Here is a 26,748-nt window from a genome sequence, read left to right on the forward strand (position 1 = left end):
ATGCCAAAAATAAATAACAAAATGAATGAATAACATGGCAGATTAGATAGATAGATAGATAGATAGATAGATAGATAGATAGATAGATAGATAGATAGATAGATAGATAGATAGATAGATAGATAGATAGATAGATAGATAGATAGATAGATAGATAGATGAAATGATGCTAACTTATACTGTGGAATCAACAACAGACCAGTAAGATGTGCAAACAGGAGAGTAGGTATGAACAGGATCGGCAAAACCATGAAGTGCTGTGAATGTGATGAGGAGTATTTTGTATTGAATACAAGTCAAGTCAAGTCAAATTTATTTATATAGCGCTTTTACAATTGGTAATTGTTTCAAAGCAGCTTTACATATTAGAAGCACAGAAAAAAGGGAAGTGGTTAAAAATAAGCTGTACAAACAAGCATGGTAATATGTAACATATACAAGATGGTGCTACATTAAGCCAATGTCGGCTGACTCCCAGGGGTGGAAAAAACCCCCCAGGAGAAAAACCCAGCGTGCTAGCACTGGGAAAAAAGTCCTAGGAGGGAAAAAAACCCCTTGGAAGATATATATAATATATGTAAATGGATATGGAGATCAAAATCAGAATTATACATTTTTATTATAGAGATTAAAAATAGATTATATATAAATATATGTAAGCGGATACGGGGATTAAAAATCTGAATTATAGATGCAGCCAGAACAGGAGAATACACTGGAAGTGTTTCCGCCGGGCGAATCCCAACGGGCATCCCATTCTTTAGCGCTTGTTCCTCTGTGAATGAGTTCACCTTAGGATGAGTTTAGTTTCTAATTCAGGGCTCGTGAAGAGGATGAGTTATCAATCACAGCATCAGAGGCTGGAGAATGCGTCAGGATATTTATTAATATATCTCCAAATGTGTTCATCAGAAAGAATCAAGTCATATACACTTAGGATAGCTTGAGAGTGAGTAAAGCTTGGGAAAATTTTCATTTGAAAGTGAACTAATCCTTTAACCCATTTTTGTTTACTTGGAACTCAGTCTTCTTTGTTACATCCACACAACATACAAGGGAGTGAACTAGAGTGCCCTCTAGTGCACAGAATCATTAAGTGCACATGAAAGCCAGCACTAGTTCACACTGGTGCCCGAATACTTACAGATTAACCACTGGTGTAGTTCATTATTTTTACAGAGTTTGACAACTAAAAAGACTTTTGGTCTTCATTTTAAACATATCTAATGCTGAATATTTTAAAACTTAACCCACTTGTTAAATTTCCTAACTGAAAAGTGTTTTTGTGCTATATTTCTTTAAAACAAATGCCCCTCTTTTGATATTCTGTTATATGATGAAAAGTCATTTATAATTTTTCAGTTAAAGCTCAAATATGAGGTTTGTCTTTTTTTCCATCTCCAGCTTTGCAAAATGACTTCAGTGAGTGACTTTTTTAAATTTTGTATATGTTAACAAAGAAGAAAGGGAATTAATCTTTTGGTGTATTCATGTTTTTTAAAAAAGACCACAATGCCAAAAGAGTCTTAGTGGAAGGGGTTAAGTGATTTGGTAGCCTAAATTTAACCTTTGCAGCCCACTACTCCCTTAATGATGATAGCTGTGCTATTTCAGTATGATGGGTGGCAGCTGTGAAAGCGTTTATTGGCTCTGAGCTGCCAGTGACACAGGCTCCAGTGCTGTGTGACACACACATTGTTTGGTAGTGGTGAAAAAGAGATGAGCTTAGTCATACTGAAGGCCCATATGAGAAGCACATGTGTATATGCAGACACAGACACATCAGGAGGCTCGAGCAACAAACCACACCAGAAGAAAGAATCAGTGGATTAACGTCAATATCCTGCCCTGTGGAATATTTTCCATGACCTCCTGCAACTGTTAATGATGTGATTTTGTTCTTCCTTCAAAATCATAACAAACACAGAGGTCAAAGGTCATTTCTTAAAAGAAGAAAAGCTGACATCAGGGTCAATATCCTCTTAGTCTGAAGAAGAGGTCCTGAAGATTAGTGTTTCGGCTGGTCCTAGATGCTAATTTAACACGTGAGTTCACATTTGAGATGTTTACTTTTTTACAATAGAGTTTTGACTAGGTAAATTAAATAATTTATGTTTCAAAAATGTATATGTTACTAAATATTTTAAGTATAGGACTGTTCATTTTCATCCTTCATAAAATTACTGTTTTAACAGATTAGTTGGTCCATATTAAAATCTTAACATTTATTAAACTTTCATGATCATCATAATCTGAATGTATGTTAACTAACGATTAAACATATTTATTAATGTTTAATTAATTTAATGTTAATGTTTATGTATATCTGCACATATTTACTTACAGCCTGTATGCTGTACTTTACAGATCATATTGTGAATGAAGTCTTTGGTCATGTATATTAATTACTTGAACATTATTTTGGCACAAGTGTGTACTAATCATCCCTTTTATTAGGGCATGGTTCATATTACTTGACCGGATGCTCCTGGAAAACTGACCAAGCGTGACCCAATTATTATTTGCATGACCCGAATAATATTTTAAGGGGCAGAATCAGTTATTTTTGGCAGTCATCATTGAATTAATTGACAAATTCTCAAGCCCACAATCTGAATTGGTTTTGAACAGAACACAGATCACAAGATTTCTTCTAAAATTGAACTAGACTTTTCTTGGCACAGGATATTATGGTGCAAGTCATTAAAACGAGTGAGGTGTGATGGAACAAACGAAAACATCTGTGCATGTGCAAACTGACCAACAATTAAAAATCACATCAGTGTGAATGCCCTTTTAAATAGTAGAAAACATTCTCAAGCCACTGAAAAGCAGCCATAGTGTGAAAAGTAATTTGTATGTAAGTTTAGATGGATTAGGATGTTTGTATTCATACAGTGATGTCATTTTGATGTATGATCCCTGATATAGAAACGTGCTGAATTCTGATGCTATGAGTGTTTGTCAAAGTACTTCATCTGAACACGCTTTGTCTTGTGTCGCACATGGCCAACTCTCCAGGGTCTTTATTTGGAAAGACTATTTTTAAAAGCTTCCTCCTGATATACAGCACCAGCTGTCTTGTCTTAAGTAAGGAATGGGGACCGGAGTTATCTTGACTGCTGTAAGAGGACTTCCTTTGGCCTGTTTCACTATCCCATATAAATTCACAACATACATAGTATTGTACCCTTACAAAAAATGTAATTGTAGTACAAGTGCGGTAATTTGGACGCAATAAACGCAGTACTGAAAATAGCAAGTTTAGGACTGAGATAGTTTCTGATTAGGTAATCAGTACTGAATGAAATCTATGATAAATTATAAATAATTGACAATTGATTACTAATCACAGCATTAGCATGTGTCTGAGACGTGAGCAGTTTTGGGGGCCTGAAAACTCAAGTTTTTCTTAAAGCAATACCATTATCATTTCTGTGTAAACTGGAAAAATTATTAATGCAGAATTATTCTCTTCGGCCAAATTTTACGTTTATTTAATTTTTTTTTTAGAATGTTTTACTTGAAAAACTTGGTACGAAACTTGGTAAAGGTTTTGGCACTTGCTATGCGAACACACACACACACACAAAAAAAAAAAATAGTCACACTTGTGCTCCTCGCAGTCAAAAATGAGCGCATTGGAAATGAATGTGAGACGAATTTCATCTAGTGGAAGTATTTGGTACTGCGGCCAAACAGAATCTTACTGAAAGCTCAATTTTTGAGATAACAAGCTCACATTTGGAACACAACTTGTTTAGATTTATGGCTTTAATTTTATTGCAGTTTTATAGTAAAACATGTTTTAAAATATGTATTTCATGTAATAATTTAAAATAGTATTTTTGTGCATTTTTAACAGCAAATAAACATAAAATTATGTAACATTTTTTTTTCACTTCAGCAATAATTTGCAAAGTGTCATCTTTGAAAAGAGACCAAAATTAAGTCTGTGCTTTAATGCATTCAACATTTATGACAGTTTAAGTTGGAAATTTCATTTTCAGGTCTATGCTCAAAAAGTCAATAAAAGGATAAAAACAACAGCGTAAATATAATTTAGTACCATAAAATCCACTATAAAATACAAAATATTAAATAAAAAACATTATCGAACTAAGATACAGTACATTAATTTCATTGAAATAAAAACATTTTTAAAAAATCTGTCATTTTTGAGGGTTAACACTGATAGAACTGATTCCAACTGTATCCATATGAATTGCGGTGCTTAGCATGGTTATAAAAGACTAAAACACTAAAAGCCACAACACAATCTAGAGCATTAAAAAACTGAATTCTCTCAATGTGAAAGTTGCTGACATGTGTTTATGTATTTGTTTTTATCATTTAAATAAAATCATTAAATATCATTAAAATGTGTGATTTACTGAGCTGTAAATTCCCAGATTAAACTCATAACTCACTGACAAGAATGTTACAAATGTGATGAACTTTGTTTTGTTTTTCCAGAGCTGGGTATGTGCCACAGAAATTTGTGCCATTCATAATTCCGAAAATAACACAGAATAAGAGATTACCAGGCAGTAAAAGATATGGATATTTTTGGAGGTGCTCCACGTGTTCTTGGATACCCTCGCCCGGTTCTGGTGAAATGTGGAACAGATGCTGTGCTTAAATGTCAGATTGGTGGAGATCCCCAACCAGATGTGGTTTGGGAGAGGAAAAATGAGGCTATTCTTCCTGAGGGTCGTTACCGGATTACCCAAGATGGCAAGGTGTACACCCTTTACATCTCTGGGGTGACAATGGAAGATGCTGGACAGTATATTTGCAAAGCCAAGAACAATATTGGGGAAACATACGCAGCTGCTACCCTTAAAGTGGAAGAAGAGCCTCAAGAGCTCCAGCAAACACAGCCACTCCCGCCACCACCACCACAAAATGAAGTAAAAGTGATTCCACCAGAACAAGAAGTCAAAATGATGATTCAACAAGAGGACAAGGTGGTACAGAAAGCAGACCCATTTCAAGACAACAAGCCTCGATTTCTTATCAAACCTCTTTCTCTAAGAGTAGACCGAGGAGAAGATGCTGCCTTCTCCTGCAAGCTCTCAGGTGAGCCTTTGCCTCAGGTGGTTTGGGAGAAAGATGGTAAGCAGTTGAATGAGATCTATGAGAGTGCCCACTACCATGTGGGCCAGCAAGATGGTGGCTGGTTCCAGCTGAAGATTTTCAGAACAAGAGCACCAGATGGAGGAGTCTACATGTGCAAAGCGGTCAACAAGTATGGAGAAGCGACGACCGGGGCAGTGCTCCTGGTAGAGCCCATTCCAGAACAAAGAGAGGGAAGCATGGCAAACGGCTACACCAATGGTCATTACTCTCCGCAGCATTCGAGGGCCAAACAATCAAAAGAGCCTCACCTGAATATGTCGAAAGCTAAGAAGTTCACTGTCACAGAAGGCAAGCATGCCAAATTCCGTTGCTATGTCACAGGAAAGCCTAAGCCAGAGATTGTATGGAAGAAAAATGGAGAGATTATTGTGCCGAGTCGAAGACATCTAATTTTTGAGGATAGAGAGGGATATTACACCCTTAAAGTACTGTACTGTAAGCAGCAGGATATGGGACTCTACATCTGTGCTGCTTCAAACGCACTGGGAAACACTCTGAGCGCAGTGCAACTGTCAGTTAAAGGTAACTCAGTTTTTAACTACGCTAATTATGTTTTATTCATTACTTAACTAACAAGCTAAAACATCTTTAAGTTCTACGAAGATTTGGCATTTTTTTGAGTGTATCAAATCATGCCATAATCAAAAATTTGTTTGAAAAGAGTTGTTTGTTTTGCTACTATCACCATTAAGTCTCATTGTGAGTTAAAGGGTTAAGGCCTTTGCACACCTAGTCCGAAATTTGCATCCGAAATTTTTGCACGTTCAAAAATAAATACAACCTCATGTTATGTCAATCACGTTTACACACTGCCTCCGAAACTTTCGTCCGTCATAAAAAATGTGGATCAGGTTCGATCTCCTGCATGCATTTTGCAGAGCCACCGTACAAGCACAAAGTAGCACTGTATGACAAACAAAGTGCGGAAAAAGACGGAATATAAAGACAGATTGTGCCAGTATTGCTAACAAAGCATCAAACTGAGCCACTGACATCCTGAAGTAAACTTTAAAACGCTTGGGATAATCACTCAGCTCCTTGATGAGGTGGAACTCCTTTCTCTCTATGCAATCTCAGGATTGGATGGACCCAATATCTTTTTAAGAAGAGAGAGGACAACTAAATCATGCTCACTGATTAAAGACTTAATTTTGTATTATTTTGCAAATGTTTTCACAACGGATTCATTAATATGCATCGAGGTCTCTGTGCGTGACAAATTTTTAGGATGACGAATACAAAAAAAACGCATACGAAAATTTCAGACTCAGAGTGCAAAGGCCTTTAGTTCACCCCAAAATGAAACTTCTGTCATTAATTACTCACCCTCATGTCGTTCCACACCCATAAGACTTTTGTTCTACTTCGGAATACAAATTAAGATATTTTTGATGACAGAATGCTGTCAGATTTCCTTCCCTTTGTAACAGCCACTTCGATGCTTCAAAAACTTCATAAAAAGATTGGAAAACTAATCCATATGAATCGAGCAGTTTAGTCCAGATTTTCGCTTGTTTTGATGAACAGATTTAATTTAGGCTTAAACATTGATCAGCAAACATAAGCAGAAGCTCAACCGAACCTGAATAAAGCACAAGAGCAAACGTGCGGCTTCACCAATTAAATCGGCTTCACCGATTAGTTTTCCAATCTTTTTATGAAGTTTTTGAAGCGTCAAAGTGGTGGTTACAAAGACAGTCTATGAAAGGAAATCTGACAGCATTCTGTCAGGTGTGGAACGACATGAGGGAGAGTTATTAATGGCATAATTTTCATACCCTTTAATATGTTGCTGTAGACCCTCAACCACCAAAATTACAAAACGCCACCAACCCAGTTTGACACCACATTTTTCCAAACTAATTTTTCTCCCTTTTCCTATCGCATACGCCCGTGGAGAGCCTTTTTTAATATAAAAAATTAATAAAAAGTGTCTAACGGGTATTTAATAATGAGAATAAAGTGTTTAATTGGTATTTAATTGGCCTGTAATTGAATTAGATGTGGTGTCCTCACATTGATTGGCCATTTTCTGCATTGGACTCATTTTGTTGCGCAGACCTGGCAACCCTGATTACTTTTCTCTATCCCTAAAGCCCTCCACAGAGAATTAATTTATTATTTTAATAAATAAAATCATGTACACTAAATATGTTGTTATTTTTGCATACTGATTAATGATACAAGACACTGATTTGCAAATAGTATCTAAGTTGCACTAAGTATAAATAACATCTAACAACTCTTTACACTTTGCAAATAACTACTTAGTGCAAAGAAAATACTGTAAAAAAAAAATAAAACATGAAAGAAGAAAATGTAAATAGCATTTATCACTGCAAATATTCTAAAAAATGTGGCATATTATTAAAGAATTAGTCCACTTTTAAATTAAATTTTCCTGATAATTTACTCACCCCCATGTCATCCAAGATGTTCATGTCTTTCTTTATTCAGTCAAAAAGAAATTAAAGTTTTTGATGAAAACATTCCAGGATTTTTTCCCTTATAGTAGACTTGAATGGGAACAGTTGAAGGTCAAAATTAGTTTCACTGCAGCTTGAAATTGTTCAACACGATCCCAGATGAGAAATAAGGGTCTTATCTAGTGAAACCATCACTCATTTTCTAAAAAAAATGGAAAATTATATAAAATTTTTAAAGTTTTAACCTTAAATGCTCATCTTGAACTAGCTCTCTTCTTCTTCTCCTCTATTTGAATTCCAGCAGTGTAGACACTGCTAAGTGTATTACTGCCCTCCACAGGTCAATGTTTGAACTAATTGTTATATACTTGCACTACCATATTGCATATAAAAATTACTTCAAACATTGGCCTGTGGAGGGCAGTAATACACTTAGCAGTGTCTACACTGCTGGAATTCAAATAGAGGAGAAGAAGAAGAGAGCTAGTTCTAGATGAGCATTTAAGGTAAAAACTTATATAATTTTAAATTTTTTTTAGAAAATGAGTGATGGTTTCACTAGATAAGACCCTTATTTCTCATCTGGGATCGTGTTGAATAATCTGAAGCTGCAATGAAACTAATTTTGACCTTCATCTGTTTGGTGCCCATTGAAGTCTACTATAAGGAAAAAAAATCCTGGAATGTTTTCATCAAAAACTTTAATTTCTTTTCGACTGAAGAAAGAAAGACATGGACATCTTGGATGACATGGAGGAGAGTAAATTATCAGGAGAAGTTTATTTAAAAGTGAACTAATCCTTTAAAACTGATATTCCTAGTTCTAATTATTATTTTTTTTTCTGTGTTTATATTCTTCTCATTAATAAAACATTGGTTGTAATGTGAAATTCTTACTCTCTATCAGCATGCTATAACAGTGTCTGACGTTTGTGGGTAACTATATTTAGTTATAAAGTCATGCTCTGAGCAATGTATTCGATAACACTGTCCAGCGGTCAATGCGTGATGAAAGGTGAGAAAAGCCTCATGGCTCAGAGCGTTCCTGAGTGACAGCATCACTGCAGTCTTATCAACAACACAATGGGGCATAGCTTACATTTCACAGGGTGCAATTAATCCTGCAGGATTATGTGTCTGTATGACCACAACTTTTTTTTTAACCACTGTTCTTGGCCAGCCTCATCCCAATTAAGGTATTGTGGAATTTGAAAGTGAAATGAAAGCATGTTTTATAGTAAATCTCTCACATTTTTAGGGCCTCCAGTCCGTTTTAAGCGAGCTCTACAAGATGCAGAGGTCAAGGAGAGGGATGTTGCTGTTCTGGAATGTGAGGTTCCGGAAGAGTCCATTTCCGCAGCATGGTACCTGGAGGATCAGAGGCTGCAGCCAGGAAACAAGTATAACATGGAACAGAAGGGCACACGGAGAAGACTAACCATACAAAATGTTGGGGCAGATGATGATGGAGTTTATCTGTGTGAGATGCCTGACGGTGGAAAGACTATTGCAGAATTGGCAGTTAAAGGTACAGTACGTAAAAATTAAGCCTTATTAGGGCATTCAGTTTAACACCAGCAATTTTCAAAATAACCAAAAGCATTCAAAATAAATAATTAATTTAATTTAAAAATAATAATAATAAATGATAATAATACATTTGCATTGCAGTTGAAATAGAAAGAGCTGGCTATTTCGTTTACTTATTTTTCTGGTAGGTACGATTGTAAAGAAACTTCCGCGGAGGTTAGAGGTGATGGAAGGAGAGAATGCAGCATTCTTTGTGGAGGTGGAACAAGATGAGATGGATATCTGCTGGTTTAAAGACGGTCTGCAGTTGCAAGAAACACATCAAACCATTGTCAAGTCTTTTGGCAAAACCCACATCCTGGTGTTTGTCAACACATCATATCAAGACTCTGGCACAATCACCTTTATGGCAGGCAGATCAACAACAAGCTCCAAACTCAGGGTCAAAAGTCAGAAAACTTTACACAACTTTTGTTATTGCATAAAAAAATCTTTTTGAATATAGTGTGGGCTTATTATTTAGAATATGATATCTTTCTTTTTATTCAGCTGCTCGACACTGTCCGCCCATCTGCCCTGTGAGCGTCCAAATGAAAACTGACAGTGTAAATGGTGCCGTCCTTTCCTGGTCACCATCACCTAACTTGCAAAACTCCACCACTAAGTCAGTGTATGTGTTAGAACGACAGGAAGTGGGCTCTCAGGAATGGCAGCGATGCCTGACAACAGAGACGGGCACTTCTGCTGAAGTCCTGGGTGACAGTGTGCCATGTGAGGGTGATTACCGTTTCCGTATCTGCTGTGTTAATAAATATGGCAGAAGTGGACATGTGGAGTTCCCCAAAGTAGTACATTTGGGTAAGAATGTAAATTTCAGAAACATTCTGTAATACCAAGCTGTCAAGAATTATTTGCATTACAAACATACGACTAATAAGAAACCTATTAGAAGAAGGTAGTGATGGATATAAGTGTGGCAGGTACTAACAAAGACTATAGAATAACACAAGATGCATCAGTCGTATTGTTTTGAATGGGAGAATGTGCAATGCTGAAAAAGTCCCGCCTTCTAGATAATAACCAATTGCTGACTGGTAAAGTCATCGCATCACCGCAGTGGCCATTAGAAGCTCCGGTTCCAATAGAAACAGTCACAGACACGCCTCCGAAATGAGACACATGTGACGCACACTTATGACTGTCCATGCACATTAGCTTGATCCAGCCTGAAAAATATATATTTTTTTGCTATGATTCGAGCGTTTAGAGACAAAATTTATGAGACAGAATTGATTTCAAATATGAAATTTAATCGAAAGCTTGGAAAAGCTGCGCTTGCATACCCGAGAGGCATTTCAAAGATGGCCGCCAAGTAAAATGACTTGTCTTAAAGGGACTTTTGTACTACTTACCAAAAATACCCTTATGGAAACATCAAACTGATGCAGGAATAAAACAAGAAATGCAGCAATAAAAAAAAAAAAAAAAAAAAAAATGCTGATTATTCCACTGCCCTAAAACTTGCATAAATAAATAAATAACACAGTGAATTCTTTAAAAAATAACAAAAAAAGAAAGTAAATTACTACTGTGTTTGGCACAGAATCAAAGTCTCTGCTGTTAGTAAATGGAATTAGAGCATAATCAGCTGACATGTATAGAGTCAAAATAATGCTGCATAGATTTGCAAAATAATTACGTTTTGCAAAAGAAAAATAATGTATGTTTGCAATCTTTATTTTTGTTTTTTCTCTCAATACTTTATTTTTCTTTTGCGATTATTTTTGTTTGCAAAACAAATTTTTTTTTGCTCAATATTTTTTAATTTTTGCAATACTTTATTTTTCTTTTGCAAAACTTTATTTTCTTTTGTAGTATTTTATTCTTTTGCAAAAGTATGTGGCATGGTTTTGACTCCATAGACATGCATCAACTAAACAGAGCAACACTAGAGACTTCTTTTAATATTATGAAAGTAGTGATGTTACTCCTGACACATTCACTGTAAAGGATATTATTTTAAACACTTCATTTACATGTATTTACTGAGCAGACTCTTTTATCTTTATTTTTTAAGTGAAGAACATCACAAGCAATTGGTCATAAGAGCCTACAATATGTATAGTACAGAATGACTAAATAAGTGTCTGTTGGATTTATTAAGAGCTTGCAGAAGATATGTGTCTTCAGATGTTTCTTGGAAGCTGTGATCGTCTCAAAAACAAAGACATATTTCTGAAACTACTATAATTATTGTTATATTATTATTATTAGGTTATAGTAGATATGTTAACATGGATTAAAGTGTTAAGATAACGTGAGATAACATCTTATATTTCATTGTCTGCAGTCCCAGGTCCAAAGATCAAAACCCCGCTGAAGAACGCTGTAGTGACTGCAGGGGAGGACGCTGTGTTCTCCATTGAGCTCTCTGCTAACTTGATCGGCACATGGTTCCTGAATAGCCAGCAGCTGCAGGATAGTGAACGCTTCTCCATGACTCAGTCAAAGAACCAACACATCCTGCGAATTCACCAAGTGCCAAATGTGTATGATGGAGCTGAAATCACCTTTATTGCCACCGGCGTACGAGATTCAGCGGCCCTACAAATTAAAGGTCAGTTCATGGGTGATTATGATTTTTTTAGATTTCAGTCACCATGAATCAATCAATCAATCAAGGATGAATCCTTCACAATAACAGCAATATAAATTGAGAAAAAAACCCTCTAAACTCTATTTTCATTTCAAGCCGACTTTAAGTTTGTATAATGCTCAGATGCATTCATATTTCTAGCCAATAATGAAAAAATGAAATTTCTGTCATTAATCATCACCCTAATGTAGTTCCAAAACCTTAAAACCTTCTTTCATCTTCAGAACACAAATTAAGATATTTTTGATTAAATCCCATATTTTTGAATAAAGCAGTTATTTTTGTTTTGTTTTTGCAGTACCTGAGGTGAAATTTTTACCATTGTCAGAGATGGACACCAAGAAGAGCACCGAGGTGGGAAATCCCATCGTGTTGTACTGTGAAGTTTCCGACCCCACAGCCACCGTTCAATGGTTCAAAGACGGACAGGAGCTTCATGTAGAGGAGGGTCTGAATATCCAATCGGATGGCAACATGAGGAGGATCGTCATTCAATCAGCAGAGTACTCTCATTCTGGAGTGTACACCTGTCAATCAAACAATGACATACTCACATTTAATGTGAATGTTGAAGGTAAAAACAAAACTATATGCAAACATGCAATATTGATTTTCTTTTGAGACACTGGCAGTGGTCACATTTCTAGAACAGCAGTAATTTAGGACATCGTAAATTGTCTGCTGGATAGTTGTAAGATTAAACATAACAAGAAAGAATTCACCTAGACAGAATTATCATTTTGCTGTTTATTACACATGCTGTTTGCATTGTTTAGTGCTGGATTCACAGATAGAATTGTGCAAATCAGACTAATAGAATAAAACCTCAAAATCAGTTTCTAAATGCATAAAGTGCACTTGATTACACTGTGCATCTGGATATATGTCTGGTTATGGTGTTTTTCCACATAATTTCATCATCATTTGAATAATAGAATATATTACACACAAACATCCCATTTAAAATTTTGTGTGACTTTCTGCAAAATTAACAGCACTTGTTACTGAAAACCCTTCCAGATTAATTTGACTTTTTCATTATTCAGTATTTTTCTTTTCTCCTTCCAACATCTTATAGCCTCAGACCTTTATTAATTAAAAATGTAACACCATCAACCAAACCTTACTGAAATATTCTCCTGACAACTGTCAGTTCAGACCATTTATAGCCCTTTCTGGAATCAAATAGCTGGTCATCCATCCTAACTTGAGAATTATCATTAAGTCATTATTGGTTACACCATGTACTTACCCAAGAAAGTACTGGTAATATAAGGTAACTGCATGGGTTAAGGTTAGGTTTAGGGGTAGGTTCAGGGTTAGTACCTAATTATAACCCAGTTACTGTAATTGTTATAATAAGTACATAGTGGATACATGCGGAACAGAACTGTAAAATAAAGTGTTACCTCATTATTAATAGGTGTACATGCCCATGTGTTGTTTAAATTTGACACTTCTGATGTTAATGTGTTCATGCCGTGTCATAATTACCGTAATTACAAGATTATGACTTTCAAAAAGCATTCATGTGCTCATAAAACTTGTAATTACAACCTGTAAACTCGTAGAGCTCTGACCACATGACTGCTGTGCCATCTGACTGCTGCAGATTAATTTTGGCGTGTTGTCATCTTGAAATTACTGTAATTTACAACATGCCATGAACGCAGCATAACACTGAATATTATGCATCAGATGTTATGTGTATTATATTTTATAGTTAATTTAAATCATTAAAATGCTCTTCTTTTTCCACCAGCCCCTCCTGTGTCATTTAAAGAGATTACGCAGGATGAGAGGCAGAAAAGCGCTATGGAACTGGACCCTGTGGTCCTGACATGCGAACTTTCCCGACCAGATGCATTTGCCTGCTGGTTTAAAGATGGAGTTGCGATTCTTCAGTCAGAAAACATCACCATCCAGTCTGAAAGCTCCATGAAAAGACTCATAATCCGTTCAGCGGGGCTGGAAGACGCTGGGACGTATACTTGCCAAGCAGGCGATCAATCCATGTCGTTTTCTGTCAACATTAAAGGTAAAGTTGAAAGATTTAGTTTTGCATTAAAATCATATTGCATATAAGGCATGTTATTAATATGTCATCATTTTACAATCTAAGGTGAATCACTAAATGAAAATAAATAAACTGATCTAATGACTTTCATCTAGAACCTCCGGTTACAATTGTGGACCCAAAAGATGACATCCACATGGAGCGTTATGTCTCTGAGGAGATAGTCCTGAACTGTGAGCTCTCTCGGTCCAATGGAGAGGCTCACTGGTTTAAAGATGGCCTAAAACTCCAGGAAAGTGAGAATGTCCGAATCAGTGCTGAAGGCCCGTACAGGAGGTTAACCATTCTCTGCGCTTCCAAACGGGATTCTGGAGAGTATGTATGTGACGCAGGAGGTGACTCCATTTTCTTTCAGCTCATTATTGCGGGTAAGAATCAAAGCATAGGTTTCAAGTGATCTTTCCTCTCTGTTTTATGCCTCATTTTTAGAAAAGACTTTGAATTGAATTATTATTTTAAGTAGAATGGCTGTTTATTACATAGTAATGATTATAGTACTATAGTATTCATATAGTGATTATCCAAAACAAACATTTGTTATATTCATTTACAGAGCTTGACATTAACTTTTTGCTCACCAGCCACTGTGGCTAGTGGTTTTCCAAAATTACTAGCCGCTCCTTGGCCAATTTTGACATTAATACTATGGGGAAAAACTGTCATATAGATATTTTGTATATCATCTTATAATTTGGCAGCAGGTTTATTAGGCTGCTGTAACTTTAAGACCGGACACACAGATCAATTATACTGTTACACGTGCATTTTCTTTCTCAACTGTTTACATTCACTTAAAACACTGTGTTTACGTGAATACTTGTCAATACCGCCATTGTGTATTTGACTGTTTAAGCGCAATAAGCAGTGAAAATTACTCAATTTACTGCTGAGAGGTGGCTTTATGTGTCGCAATTTGGGTGTGAACACAAAATCTGTGGGAATGAGTCAAATTATGTGCAATATGCGCCATCCCATGCCTAAATTGAAAAATGTATAAATTTCAACCCGCCAAAGTGGCTAGTAGGAGTGATTGCGTTACACGCCACTGCTGAAACACACCCACATTTGGCAGGTTGGCGGGTGTTAATGTCAAGTTCATTTATATATTGCTGGAATAACCTATTCCTCATTGTAGGGGGAAAAACAGCAAAAACCAGCAGCATGTATGTATTCATGTTTTGTCAACCATTACACACCGTTACCTCTCTTAAATCCAGAGGCTCCGGTCCGCATCGTGTCTCCCCGTGAGTCAGAGGTCGAGGTGTGTATACTGAGCTCTGAAAGGCTGGTCCTGAGCTGTGAAACCTCAAAAGCAGACGCAGAAGTCTGCTGGTTTTGTGATGGCATGGAGGTGGATGAGAATGATAACTTGAAACTAGAGGATGATGGGATTTACCACAGGCTGGTGATTCCCTGTGCTACAATAAATGATTGTGCAGAATACGTGTGCGAGACTGCAGATGACTCGGTCACATTTTGGGTGAAAATAGAAGGTAATTTTGTGTGTTTTATCTAACATTTCACATGTTCATAATATTCTATTCTAGGCCTATTTATTCATTTATGCATGTATGTGGGTCAAAGACGAAAAAGGTTTTTCAAGCATCAAAACAATGTAAAACAGCTTTGAATTTTTTTTTTTATTATTATTATTTTTTCAGTATATCACATTGTTTAATTTGCTTGTTTTTTTCTGAGCAAAAATTAAATATCATACATTTTTACCATGATTTACAAAAGACAGCCACTAAAATGTCATTCAGTGTAAAAATCTTGTCAGGGATATTTACAACATATATATATATATATATATTATTTTTTTATTTATTTTTTTTTAAAATCTATTTATGTCATATTAAAAACAAATTACTTTTACCCCAAATGCTAATTACTTGTAATTTTACATTTTTGAATTTTGTCACTATCATAGGTTTTAACCATTTGTTTTTACTAATTTAAAATGCAATAAAATGTAGTATGCTCACTCATTCTTTTATATATTTTAATACGTACAGGTCAGAATAAGTATGTTGTTTCAATTTTTACATAAATATAAGTGTTACACAGAATGACAATGGAACATTATTTCACCCACATTTTGACATTTTATTCTCCCAAAACTTACATGAAACCTTAAAAGTAGACGTTTTACTTGAATTTAATGTGCTTTCTATGTAAAATCACTGTAAATTTCTATAGATGCAGACATCTAAATTTCTTTGACCCATGGATTTGTGTTTATTTATTTATTTATGATTTTTTGATTAAATTTTTTCAAGTTTGTGTGTTTTTTTTTAAATATATCAGTAACATTGGTAAGATCTTTTAAACCAATTGGTCTCACACAGAAAAGGACTATGCAACTTGTATTATAAAGATACTGAAAGTATTGCTTTTGTGAAGTTTTGTTGATGAGACTTTTTTCCCACAGAGCCCCCTGTTAAACTTTCTTGCTCCAAGGAGACAGGCAGCATTACGGAGAGTTTTGCTGGTGACCCAGTAGTGCTGGAGCTGGAGGTTTCTCGTGATAATGCAGAGGTGTGCTGGATGAAAGATGGAGTGAAGGTGGACGAGAGCAGCAACATCACAATTACTGAGGATGGCCTCGTACGCAAGCTAACTATCCATTCTCCATCTCTGAGGGATTCTGGGATATACACCTGCAATGCCATTGATGACACAATGGATTTTAAAGTAAAAATTACTGGTATGATGTTAAACCACAACATCCATCTTAGTTACATGTCTGTTTAAAAGCTATTACTTATTACTATTTTTTTTTCTTTTTCAACTTTCTCTCTCGCAGAGGCACTGGTAAAAATCCTGAATAGAGAACAGATCAAAAATGAGCACAAGGTTGTGTTATATGATGACTTTGTATTGGAGTGTGAGCTCTCTTCAGCCAATGCTGTCGTCAATTGGTATAAAAACGGCAGCCCTATTGAGGAGAATGAGCGCTTCTGTTTTGAGGAGGAAGGAGCCTTCAGATCCCTAGTCATTCTCTGTGCGGAGCTGCAGGACTCTGGAGAATATATCCTTGATGCTAAAGATGATACAGTTTCATTTCATGTCACAGTACAAGGTATAAAGCATCTTTCAGTTGTGTTGAAGTTGAGTTCATGAGCCCTGAAGTAGACAAAAAAGCATGACTTTTGATGAATTCTCTCTCCTCCAGAGCCGTCAGTGAAGATCATTGGCAATTCTGGTGATCCCGATTATCAGGAGATGGTGACAGGAGATGAGCTCATCTTAGCTTGTGAGGTTTCTCGAGCCAACGCAGCAGTTACGTGGCTATTCAATGATAAACCGCTGGTCCCTGATGAGCGCACGTGTATTGAATGCCATGGAACACTCCGGAAGCTGACCTTATCCAACATCCTCCTTTCTGACTCTGGGAAATACATGTGTGATGCTGTTGATGACAAAATGATAACTGTTGTTAAAGTTCAAGGTACTGTATTTATTAAGTACAATAGATGTGTTCGTCAGGAGTTGATACGATATGCAATGTTGAAATGTTGAGAAAACACTTCTTAAAAGTGAAATGATTTCAGTAAATCCAGAGATCTAGTGCTGTGTAAGTCTCAGTTTTCAGTGATATTTACATGTGGCTGATCAGTTTGTGCGATTCCACAAACCTGGAAGACCTTCTGAATATAAGCACTCTTTTTAGTAAGAAAAAATAAAAAATAAATAATAATAATAGGGAGAATCAGTGCATTATGAATAATTTACTGCCATTATGAGAATAACATGTAATTATGTAATCAATGAAAAAGTAACTGTAGTCTGATTGTGTATTTTAAAATGTAATATAATCTAATTACAAGTACTTAATTTTTAGAATCTAGTTACGTAATCTGGATTACATGTAATCAGCTCTGGATATATACTGTTGTGCTGTAGTCTTTCGCTTAACAGCGTCCGAGGAGGCGTGAAGAGAAGCACATAACAAAACGAATCCGTTTCAGGGACTTTACTTAACTTATTAAACCACTAGTTTACATTAGCGGGGGGTTTATGCTCTTGCCCAGCGCTGATGGGTTTATATACAACCATCCGCACCGAAGCCTGCAAGCATACTGAAGCTAAACGTAAAAACAAACAGTGAACTAAACCCCATGTGATGACGTAGCCACATCTGATTGGTCATCTTGATGGTTACACTACATGAAATTTTATTAAAACATCATTAATTGAAGTAATTCAAAAACCAACATGAATACATTTCTTAGCATGTGTTTTACTAGATCTTTCTTTATCGTGGAAACTCTTTGTGTCAATTACATGCAAAATGTTGTAAGACCTTATGTGTCTTAAAGGATTCGTTCACTTCAGAATTCAAATCTCCTGATAATTTACTCTCCTAAGTGTTGTATTTTTCTCCAGAGCCTCCCGTTGAGTTTCTTAACAAAGAAGAGGTGAACTTGGTCTCTGGTTATGAAGCTGAGGCTGTCACTTTTACTGCCATGGTTTCCAGACCCAACGCCCAAGTGCGGTGGCTTAAAGACTGGACTCAAGTCAGTGGAGAACGTTTCCATATTTCCAGCCTGGGCCTGACCCGCACTTTCACCATTGATCCATTAAAGAAGCTTGACAGTGGAGAGTACACATGTGATGCAAGCACAGATGAAATGCACTTCAGTCTCCTGGTCAAAGGTTGGTAGCTGGAATCATGCTTTTGCTTGTGACATGAACAGAAAGTCATAGTAGAATTGCAACTCATACAACATATGTGTGTGTTACAGATATGCGTATTAAATTTGTGAAGCCACTGGTTGATACGGTGGCCCATAAAGATGGTATGATCACACTATGCTGTGAGCTATGCAAAGCCAAAGCAGATGTCCAGTGGATGAAGGATGGAGTGGAGATCATTCCCAGCCGTCGCTTCTCTATCCGTGCCAATGGGACAGAGAGGACTCTCACAATCCATCGTATCACCAAAGAAGATGCCGGAGAGTATGCTTGTGAGTCCAAAGATGACTGCACCAGTGCCAGAGTAAGGGTGGAATGTAAGTGAGAAACAAGCTACTTGTTAGAAGATATTAAACGACACACTGACTTAGTCACTAACCTCCATCTGCTTTGCAGTGCCTCGTGTGGTGGAGTTCCTCACAGAGCTTCACAATACCACAGTCATGGAGGGTGAGGATGCTACCTTTAAGTGCGTGGTCTCCCCTGATGATGTTCAGTTGGTCTGGCTCATGGATGGAGAGCCCATCAAACCCAGTGATCGCTTCCATATTGAACAGAACAGCCTTTGCCATACTCTGATTATTCAGAAGGTCCAGCTGCTGGATTCCTCCCGGATCACTGCAGAGGCTGAGGGAATCATTTCTAAAGCCAGCCTCAAGGTCCAGGGTAAGTAAATAAAAGCTAAATAATTATTTTTGATGGTTCGTTCGTCTAAAAAGAATGTTCTGTCATCATCTAATCACCCTCATAAGATTCTAAACAAGTCATGGAATACAAAAGGATAGAATGCTCAATGCTTTAAATAAGGAAGTAAAACTACAACAGTTACATAACAGTCGGGATCATTAATATGTACGCCCCCAATATTTGCATATGCCAGCTCATGTTCAAGGCATTACACAAGGGCAGCCAGTATTAACGTCTGGATCTGTGCACAGCTGAATCATCAGACTAGGTAAGCAAGCAAGAACAATAGTGAATGGCAGATGGAGCAATAATAACTGACATGATCCATGATAACATGATATTTTTAGTGATATTTGTGAATTGTCTTTCTAAATGTCTCGTTAGCATGTTGCTAATGTACTGTTAAATGTGGTTAAAGTTACCATCGTTTATTACTGTATTCACGGAGACAAGAGCCGTCGCTATTTTCATTTTTAAACACTTGCACTGTATAATTCATAAACACAACTTCATTCTTTATAAATCTCTCCAACAGTGTAGCATTAGCCGTTAGCCACGGAGCACAGCCTCAAATTCATTCAGAATCAAATGTAATCATCCAAATAAATACAATACTCGCATAATCCGACGCATACATGCAGTATGCATGATGAACACTTTGTAAAGATCCATTTTGAGGGTTATATTAGCTGTGTAAACTTTGTTCATGCATTGTTTAAGGCAAGCGCGAGCTCCGTGGGCGGGGAGCGTGAGCATTTAAAGGGGCCACAGCCTAAATCGGCGCATTTCTAATTATTCCCCAAAATGGGCAGTAAAAAAAAATGAATAAAAAAAAAAAAAATTATGGGGTATTTTCAGCTGAAACTTCACAGACACATTCAGGAGACACCTTAGACTTGTATACATCTTGTAAAAAAATGTTCGATGGCACCTTTAAAGCGTCTTTGGTGTTTCCATGGTTTCTACAAAATGAAAACGAGGGTAACACAGGTAAAGAATGATGTCATTGATAGGCGATGCATGGACACGGTCCGTGTCCTGGTGAAAATTGCTTATTTCTCTGGATTTAAACATTCTTGGAAACATTTGCGATAATGTAAGTACACAAGTCTATAACACTGTTCTAGTGGTTTTTGGATATTTTAATCCAAAAATCTTACATATTGTGCCTTTAAAAAACAGAAAACAGGCATTAAAAAGGTATTATTTCAACAAACAAGAACAATAATATGTGCCATATAATAGTTTCTTGATGAAAAGACACCATGATCCAGATTTGACAGCAACAGTGGAAAATACTTTTTCAGTGAATAGTGACTTTTTTTAGTGAAAAGTCCACTTATAGAGCAAATGACAGTGCGAATGCAAAGAGAAATATGTTCTTTTTTTAATTTAAAGAGGAATATTTTTATTTTTTTTATGTTCTGTACATTTTTGTACATAAATACTCAAACATCTCAAGTTGAATTCTGTGAAAAAGATTCACTTTCAGTCATCCCCCACTCTAAACACAGATCTAAGGTAGATTGAGCTTTTGGAACAAAACGTTCCATAAACGTTTATGGAACAGTCTCCCGCTACACATTAGGGGCCGGATTTATTAAACAGGGCAGAGAGAGTGCAATCCCATAAAAGTGCTGAATGCAGTGGAAAGTTCAGCAGGTGATTTACTTACAATGCACACATTAAAGATCAGATCGTAGCCAGATCATTCCCATAATGACCAACGCAATCTATCAAGAGTGGCGCAAATACCAGTAAATTACCTCATTAAATCACTTTGCATGATTCATTTATATCCTCTCCTCCCATAAATTTTGCATCTGAAAGGGAAACTCCTACAAATGCAAATGCAATAAGTTGAGCCACAAAAATAACCCTTGCATACGCCTTTTCAGTGCTCATTTTTCTTAAATAATCCTGACAGTAGTTTTTTAATGCCATAAGAGGGTTTGTGCTGGTGCAAGCTGTAAGTAAATCTGGCCCAAAGTCTGCTTCCTCTCTGTCCAGCTCTTAAAACACTGCTATTCTTTAGCATTCAATAGGGATTTGAATTTAATCATTGATGTTTTATGAATTTGTTGTTTGCTAATCGAGCCTGTACAGCATTTAGAAACAACATATATTTAAAATAAATTATATAAACTATTTTATTGTTTGTTCTGATAAATAAATAATGATAGAATCATTTTTGGATGAAGTTTATATAATTATTAGGAAAGTATCAGTGTTTGTGTGATTTGTTTCTCAAAATACATTGTCAAAACTGTTTGTAAGCTTAATTTCAATTTGTTTTACTAATATTTTTGTAAATGCATGACTTTGTAACTCTGTAACCCTTTACACACAGAGGCACAGGTGTTGTTTACGAAGAGAATGGAGGCCGTGATGGCGGAGGAGTTTGGAGAGGCTACATTAGAGACGGAAGTGAGTCTGGAGTCTGGAGAGGTGCAGTGGATGAGACAGGGGGTGGTGATCCAGCCCGGACCCAGACATAAACTCACCCAGGATGGCTGTAAACGTATCTTGACCATCAGTAACCTCGGTCTGTCTGATAGAGGGACCTATCGCTGTGAGACCCTCCATGATCGTGCGCAGGTCAAGCTCAACGTGGAGCGTAAGTGGCCGAGAGCATTAAACTCTGAGCATGTCTCTTGATTGTGAAGCTGACACCAGGATGAATTCCTTGGAGTTTCAGATATTTGTAACTTTAACCTTACTAAAAGTAATTCTGCTGAAATAGTATACAATTTATAATGCACTTAAGAAGTTGGCAAGCATTTCAATAGAAGCATCAGCTAATTCTGGTCCTAACAGTTCTGAAATGTTCTGTACATTAAGCAATATTTTCTGTTTTATAAGTAGCATTATTGCATTCTAAATAAGCTCTGTTACTATTTACAGCGAGGAAGATTGTCATACGCAAGGGGCTGATGGACATTGAGACCTTTGAGAGAGAGACGGCGTCCTTCGAGGTGGAGCTTTCTCATGCTGATGTGGAGGGTGTGTGGCAAAAAGATGGTCTGCGTGTCAAACCCAGTAACAACTGGCGTGTTAGTTCCAACGGACGAGTGCACGGCCTCACTCTCTCCAACCTCACATTAGAGGACACGGGAAGCATTGTCTTCTCTGCAGAAGGTCTGAGAACTACTGCCAGACTGGTAGTCAAAGGTGGGAAACATTTATGCTCAGGATTCAATTAAAACTAATGGCATATTTTGTCACATAATTGCCAAAAATAACAAGCATCGTGCATCAAATTCTTAGAAACACCAGTAATGATCATTAAGAAGCTGTCCGATGTCAGAGTTGAGGAGGAATCTTCAGTCATTTTGGAGTGTGAGCTGTCTAGACCAAATGTGGATGTCAGATGGCAGAAGGTACTGCTAAATTCGCTAAAAATCACTGTATATTACTAAAAATATGTTTTCACTTTTCTTCTCACTGAGCTTTCTTTGGATTGATTGGCAGAACGGGTTGGAGCTGAAATCCAATAAGACTTTGAGGATTTATTCAATGGGACGTAAGCGCTGTTTACAGATCCTGGAGTGCAGCATCAGTGACTCGGGCCTTTACACTTGTGAAATAGGTGACCTCAGCACTTCCTGTAAACTTGAGGTCTATGGTAAGCCTATGTTACTTTAGTCTTCATCACTTTCCCAGCTTGATGCCTTTCAAAAACGTGCACAGTTGCATTGAAATTCTGTGTAAGGGAGGATTTTAGTGTAGACTAGACATTTTTTTTTTGCTTGCTCCAGCTTATGCTTGAAATTCAAGATGGACAGTAAAGAAGAGGCTCACTAATTTTGCTAATGCTTTATTATCATGAAAGGTTAGCTGGAGTTAAACTTGGCATGAAATCAAAGCATATTATCACTGGTCTTTGTGAATAATATTTGCATTAATGCATAATCACAGTGCTGAAATTGCAGTACAAATGTAGAACTGAAAATAAATGTAGGCATTTATTATTTGCATTGAATTTAAGCAAAGTATATGTTAACACTGTGAGCTCAATTTTTTTTTTATGTATAATTAGAAATGCATGTCAACAGGTTGTGTCTTATCAAAGACTATAGAATAACACCAGACGTGTCACTCGTATTGTTTTGAATGGGAGAAAGTTTGGCGGAATAAGTCCCGCCTTCTAAATAAGAGCCAATCGCTGACTAGTAAAGTCATCGCGTCACTTCAGCGGCCGTTAGGATCACCGGTTTCTATAGAAACAGTCAGACTCGCGCCTCCGAAGAGACGCGCATTTAGGTTTGCGCATGCGCATTAGCTTGATCCAGCCTGAAAAATAGTTTTTTTTGGTCATGAATCGAGCGTTTAGAAACTAAATTTATGAGCCGGTTGTTGTTAGATTTCATTGGTGATTTCAAATATGAAATTTAATCGTAAGGTTGGCGAACAGTTTTGGAGAATTTGATGGTTCCCCATTCAAAGAGATTGCATGATGCCCGAGAGGCGTTTCAAAGATGGCCGCCGAGTGAAATGACTTGTCTTAAAGGGACTTTGGTCTTATACTTTGTTTTCTTTTAATTTGTAGTAGAATCACTAACTGAAATAACTGAAATGAAAATGAAGCACTGAAATAAATGATCGTAAAATTAAGACGTTGTTAAGATTTGATAACAAATGTTAGTCAGCAGCATTTGTGGTTTTGCTTCTTTATGATATTAAAATAAAATACAGTAGGTTGTTATGATCAGCATAATTTTCGTTAATTAATAATGAAAATATTTCAATATGAAAATATATGTAAAATATATTTTGTTGTTCTTTATTATTGTCACTTCTCAGTCACATGTATGCAATTGCTTGTCAGATAATCCGTGCCTTAAATATGACCACTTACATATTCTTCCAAGCTTGTAATAATCTAAAAGTGAAATACACAAAAATTTTCTCATGTTTTCAGAACATGAATTGGAGGTCATAACTGGTTTGGAGGATCTTTGGATTAAGGAGGACCAGAATGCAGTCTTTATGTGTGAGCTGTCCATGGAAGATATGCCTGGGGAATGGTACAAAAATGGCAGCAGGATACGTCCCACCAGCACCATCAAGACTCGTACAGAGGGTGAGGCGAAACTCAGTGTTGTAAAAACTGATCCTTTGCTATTTTTCTGTACTTAGTCATTTTTCTTTTACCTTTTAAAAAGGGACAAAACACTTCCTGCTTATATGCAACGTCAAGGCTGAGGATTCAGGAGAAATCAAGTTTGTTTCCAAACAAGTGGAGTCAGTTGCTTATCTTGAGGTTGAAGGTACTGAAAATGTACTTTAATTAAATATAATTCTGCATTCATAGTGATTATTTGGTAACACTTAACAATAAGGTTTCATTTATTCACATTAGTTAATTACATTGGTTGAGGTGAACTAACAATGAACAATACTTCTACAGCATTTATTAATCTTAGTTAATGTTAATTTCCACATTTACTAATACATTTTTAAGTTGTATCTGAAAACATTCAAAAGCATTGTGAACAAACTTTTTTTTATTTTTTATTAATGGACATTAATAAAGTTGATAAAAATGTATAACTAACTAATGCATTAACTAATATTAACAAATGAGACCCTATTATCTGATCCTTTGTAAATATCTATTTTTACAGAGCTTCCTGTTAGCATTGTCCGTCACCTCAGGGATCGGACAGCGCTGGAAAAACATCGAGTCATTCTAGAATGCACCGTATCATCCCCAAATTGTGACGTCACCTGGTACAAAGGGGAAGAAGAGTTGGAATCCACAGAACACATGGAGATAATACAAGAAGGCTGTTACCATAAACTTGTCATCCAGCAGGTGGCGCTAGAGGATGAAGGAACCTACAGTATTGAGGTTGGGGAGCACACATCCACAGCCAAGCTGATGGTTGAAGGTGAGAATTGTTTGGATCTAAATGACCATTTTAATATCAATGATTGTAGTATGCTAATAGGATAAATTATAAGAGATATGCATGGCATTCAAACTTTCTGCTTTTTGACTTCATAGCCCAGTCTATCCTAGTGGTGAAGGATATAGAGGACGTGGAAGTGAGAGCTCCTGAAACAGCTTGCTTCCAGTGTGAAGTGTCCGTGACCCTCATCAAGCCTCCCGTCTGGACACTGAATGGAGAGACCCTGCAGTCAGGGCCCAATGTTCGCATAGAGAACCATGGGACTGTCCACAAGCTGACATTCAAAAACACCAGCTCTGACATGAGTGGGACAGTCAAGTTCACCACGGGGAAAGCCAAGACTAGTGCCAAACTGACCGTGCTTTAGTTAGTTATCAAAGGTTTCACACTTGAGAACAGTATAAAAGACAGGGAAGTAGTATACAAATGGACTGTAATGGTGATATCAAAAGAGATGTAGACTGGCCACTGCACAGATTTACTCCTGAAAGGATTGATATTTGAGAAAAAAAGTCATAATTTAAACCTGATGATTGTGGAGTCTGGAACAGAATGATAGGAAGCAAGTGTCATTGTAAAATCAATGTGGACTGTGAAAGTGTATGAAGAGATGCACATGGATTAAAACCTGAGGATTTCCTCTTTATGCCAAGTTTTTTCTAGTAGAACCAAACAATAATTTATGAATGTAACACATGAATGTTGATAAAGAGGAAAATGTTGTGTGTTATAGGGATGGAACACTTTTTATAGTATTTATAATCTTTAATATTTTACAGAAAAACAAAAGACAGAAGGTTCTATTTTATAGATGCAAAAAATGTCATTTGAAATATTGTGTTAAATGAAAACCACACTGATATCAAAGCTAATATGTTATATGAAAGCATGCCAGGGTACTAACTGTGCTGCAAATGTGATATCCCATAAATATAATAATTAAAAAAGTCAGAAGATTGTTTTGTGTTTTCAATTAACATGTTTTATTTTTAATTCTGTTGAAAGAATGCTTCATTAGAAAGGGGAAAAAACTGTAAATATATACTTATACCTGTTATCAAAGTACCCATATCAAATATTTTACAAAAGCAAAACAGCAAAAAGTCTAAAGACATGCCAAACAGTGTGATATACAGAGTTTGAAATAAAAAATCAAATGTAAACATACATTTACAAGATTCGTAACTGTTTTCATAAATAAACCTTGAAACAACTTGAAACATCAGAGCATGAAGCTTAAAAGTGTATTATATTGCTGACACTCTCGATATATATATGTATATATATATATTAAACACTGACAAATCAGCATTTTACACTGCAGACAACTGTGTGCATTTAAAGAATTCCCAAAAGAAAACTGTAGAAAACTATTACTGTATTCTTCTTCATTGACAGCTCCTGCAATTCTTAAAATGATACTTAAATTCAAGTTCAAATGGATGCATCACCAATTGCAACCTACATAAATACTAAACAAAAATTATATTAAAAAACAAACATTCTGGTACAATCACAGATCCAAAGATAATTTAATCCAGTATTGCTCTTTATGTAATGTCCATCACCTTGAAACAACTGTTACTTGCTATCGACCAGCTTTCCTGTTATCACTCT

At 36.4% G+C, this 26,748-nt stretch overlaps 1 protein-coding gene across 2 annotated transcripts; it reads left to right on the forward strand.

Moving 5' to 3' along the window:
* The first annotated feature begins 1,717 nt into the window (after positions 1 to 1,717).
* obsl1a (obscurin like cytoskeletal adaptor 1a) lies at positions 1,718 to 25,513 on the forward strand. Of its 2 annotated transcripts, XM_067372870.1 has the most exons (24): positions 1,718 to 2,045; positions 4,477 to 5,664; positions 8,827 to 9,096; positions 9,287 to 9,547; positions 9,648 to 9,956; positions 11,449 to 11,715; positions 12,053 to 12,328; positions 13,517 to 13,792; positions 13,927 to 14,199; positions 15,049 to 15,324; positions 16,263 to 16,538; positions 16,638 to 16,913; positions 17,007 to 17,282; positions 18,221 to 18,490; positions 18,580 to 18,846; positions 18,926 to 19,195; positions 21,567 to 21,833; positions 22,121 to 22,387; positions 22,484 to 22,596; positions 22,688 to 22,841; positions 24,138 to 24,299; positions 24,382 to 24,486; positions 24,844 to 25,110; positions 25,227 to 25,513. In XM_067372870.1, the coding sequence occupies exons 2-24, from the start codon at positions 4,560 to 4,562 to the stop codon at positions 25,496 to 25,498; spliced, it is 6,555 nt and encodes a 2,184-aa protein (XP_067228971.1). In that variant the 5' UTR covers positions 1,718 to 2,045; positions 4,477 to 4,559; the 3' UTR covers positions 25,499 to 25,513. The 2 variants fall into 2 exon arrangements, with proteins under 2 accessions (XP_067228971.1, XP_067228972.1); XM_067372871.1 differs by lacking the exon at positions 4,477 to 5,664.
* The last annotated feature ends 1,235 nt before the right edge of the window (positions 25,514 to 26,748 follow it).

The sequence above is a fragment of the Chanodichthys erythropterus genome, chromosome 21 (genome assembly GCF_024489055.1).
Source record: "Chanodichthys erythropterus isolate Z2021 chromosome 21, ASM2448905v1, whole genome shotgun sequence".
Classification (NCBI taxonomy): Eukaryota; Metazoa; Chordata; class Actinopteri; order Cypriniformes; family Xenocyprididae; genus Chanodichthys; species Chanodichthys erythropterus.

Coding starts and splice junctions, on each gene's coding strand:
- obsl1a (XM_067372870.1), top strand. CDS start 4,560: ATGGATATTTTTGGAGGTGCTCCACGTGTTCTTGGATACCCTCGCCCG. Junction 9,548..9,647: donor CTCCAAACTCAGGGTCAAAA/GTCAGAAAACTT, acceptor CTTTTTATTCAG/CTGCTCGACACTGTCCGCCC. Junction 22,388..22,483: donor TGCCAGACTGGTAGTCAAAG/GTGGGAAACATT, acceptor TCAAATTCTTAG/AAACACCAGTAATGATCATT.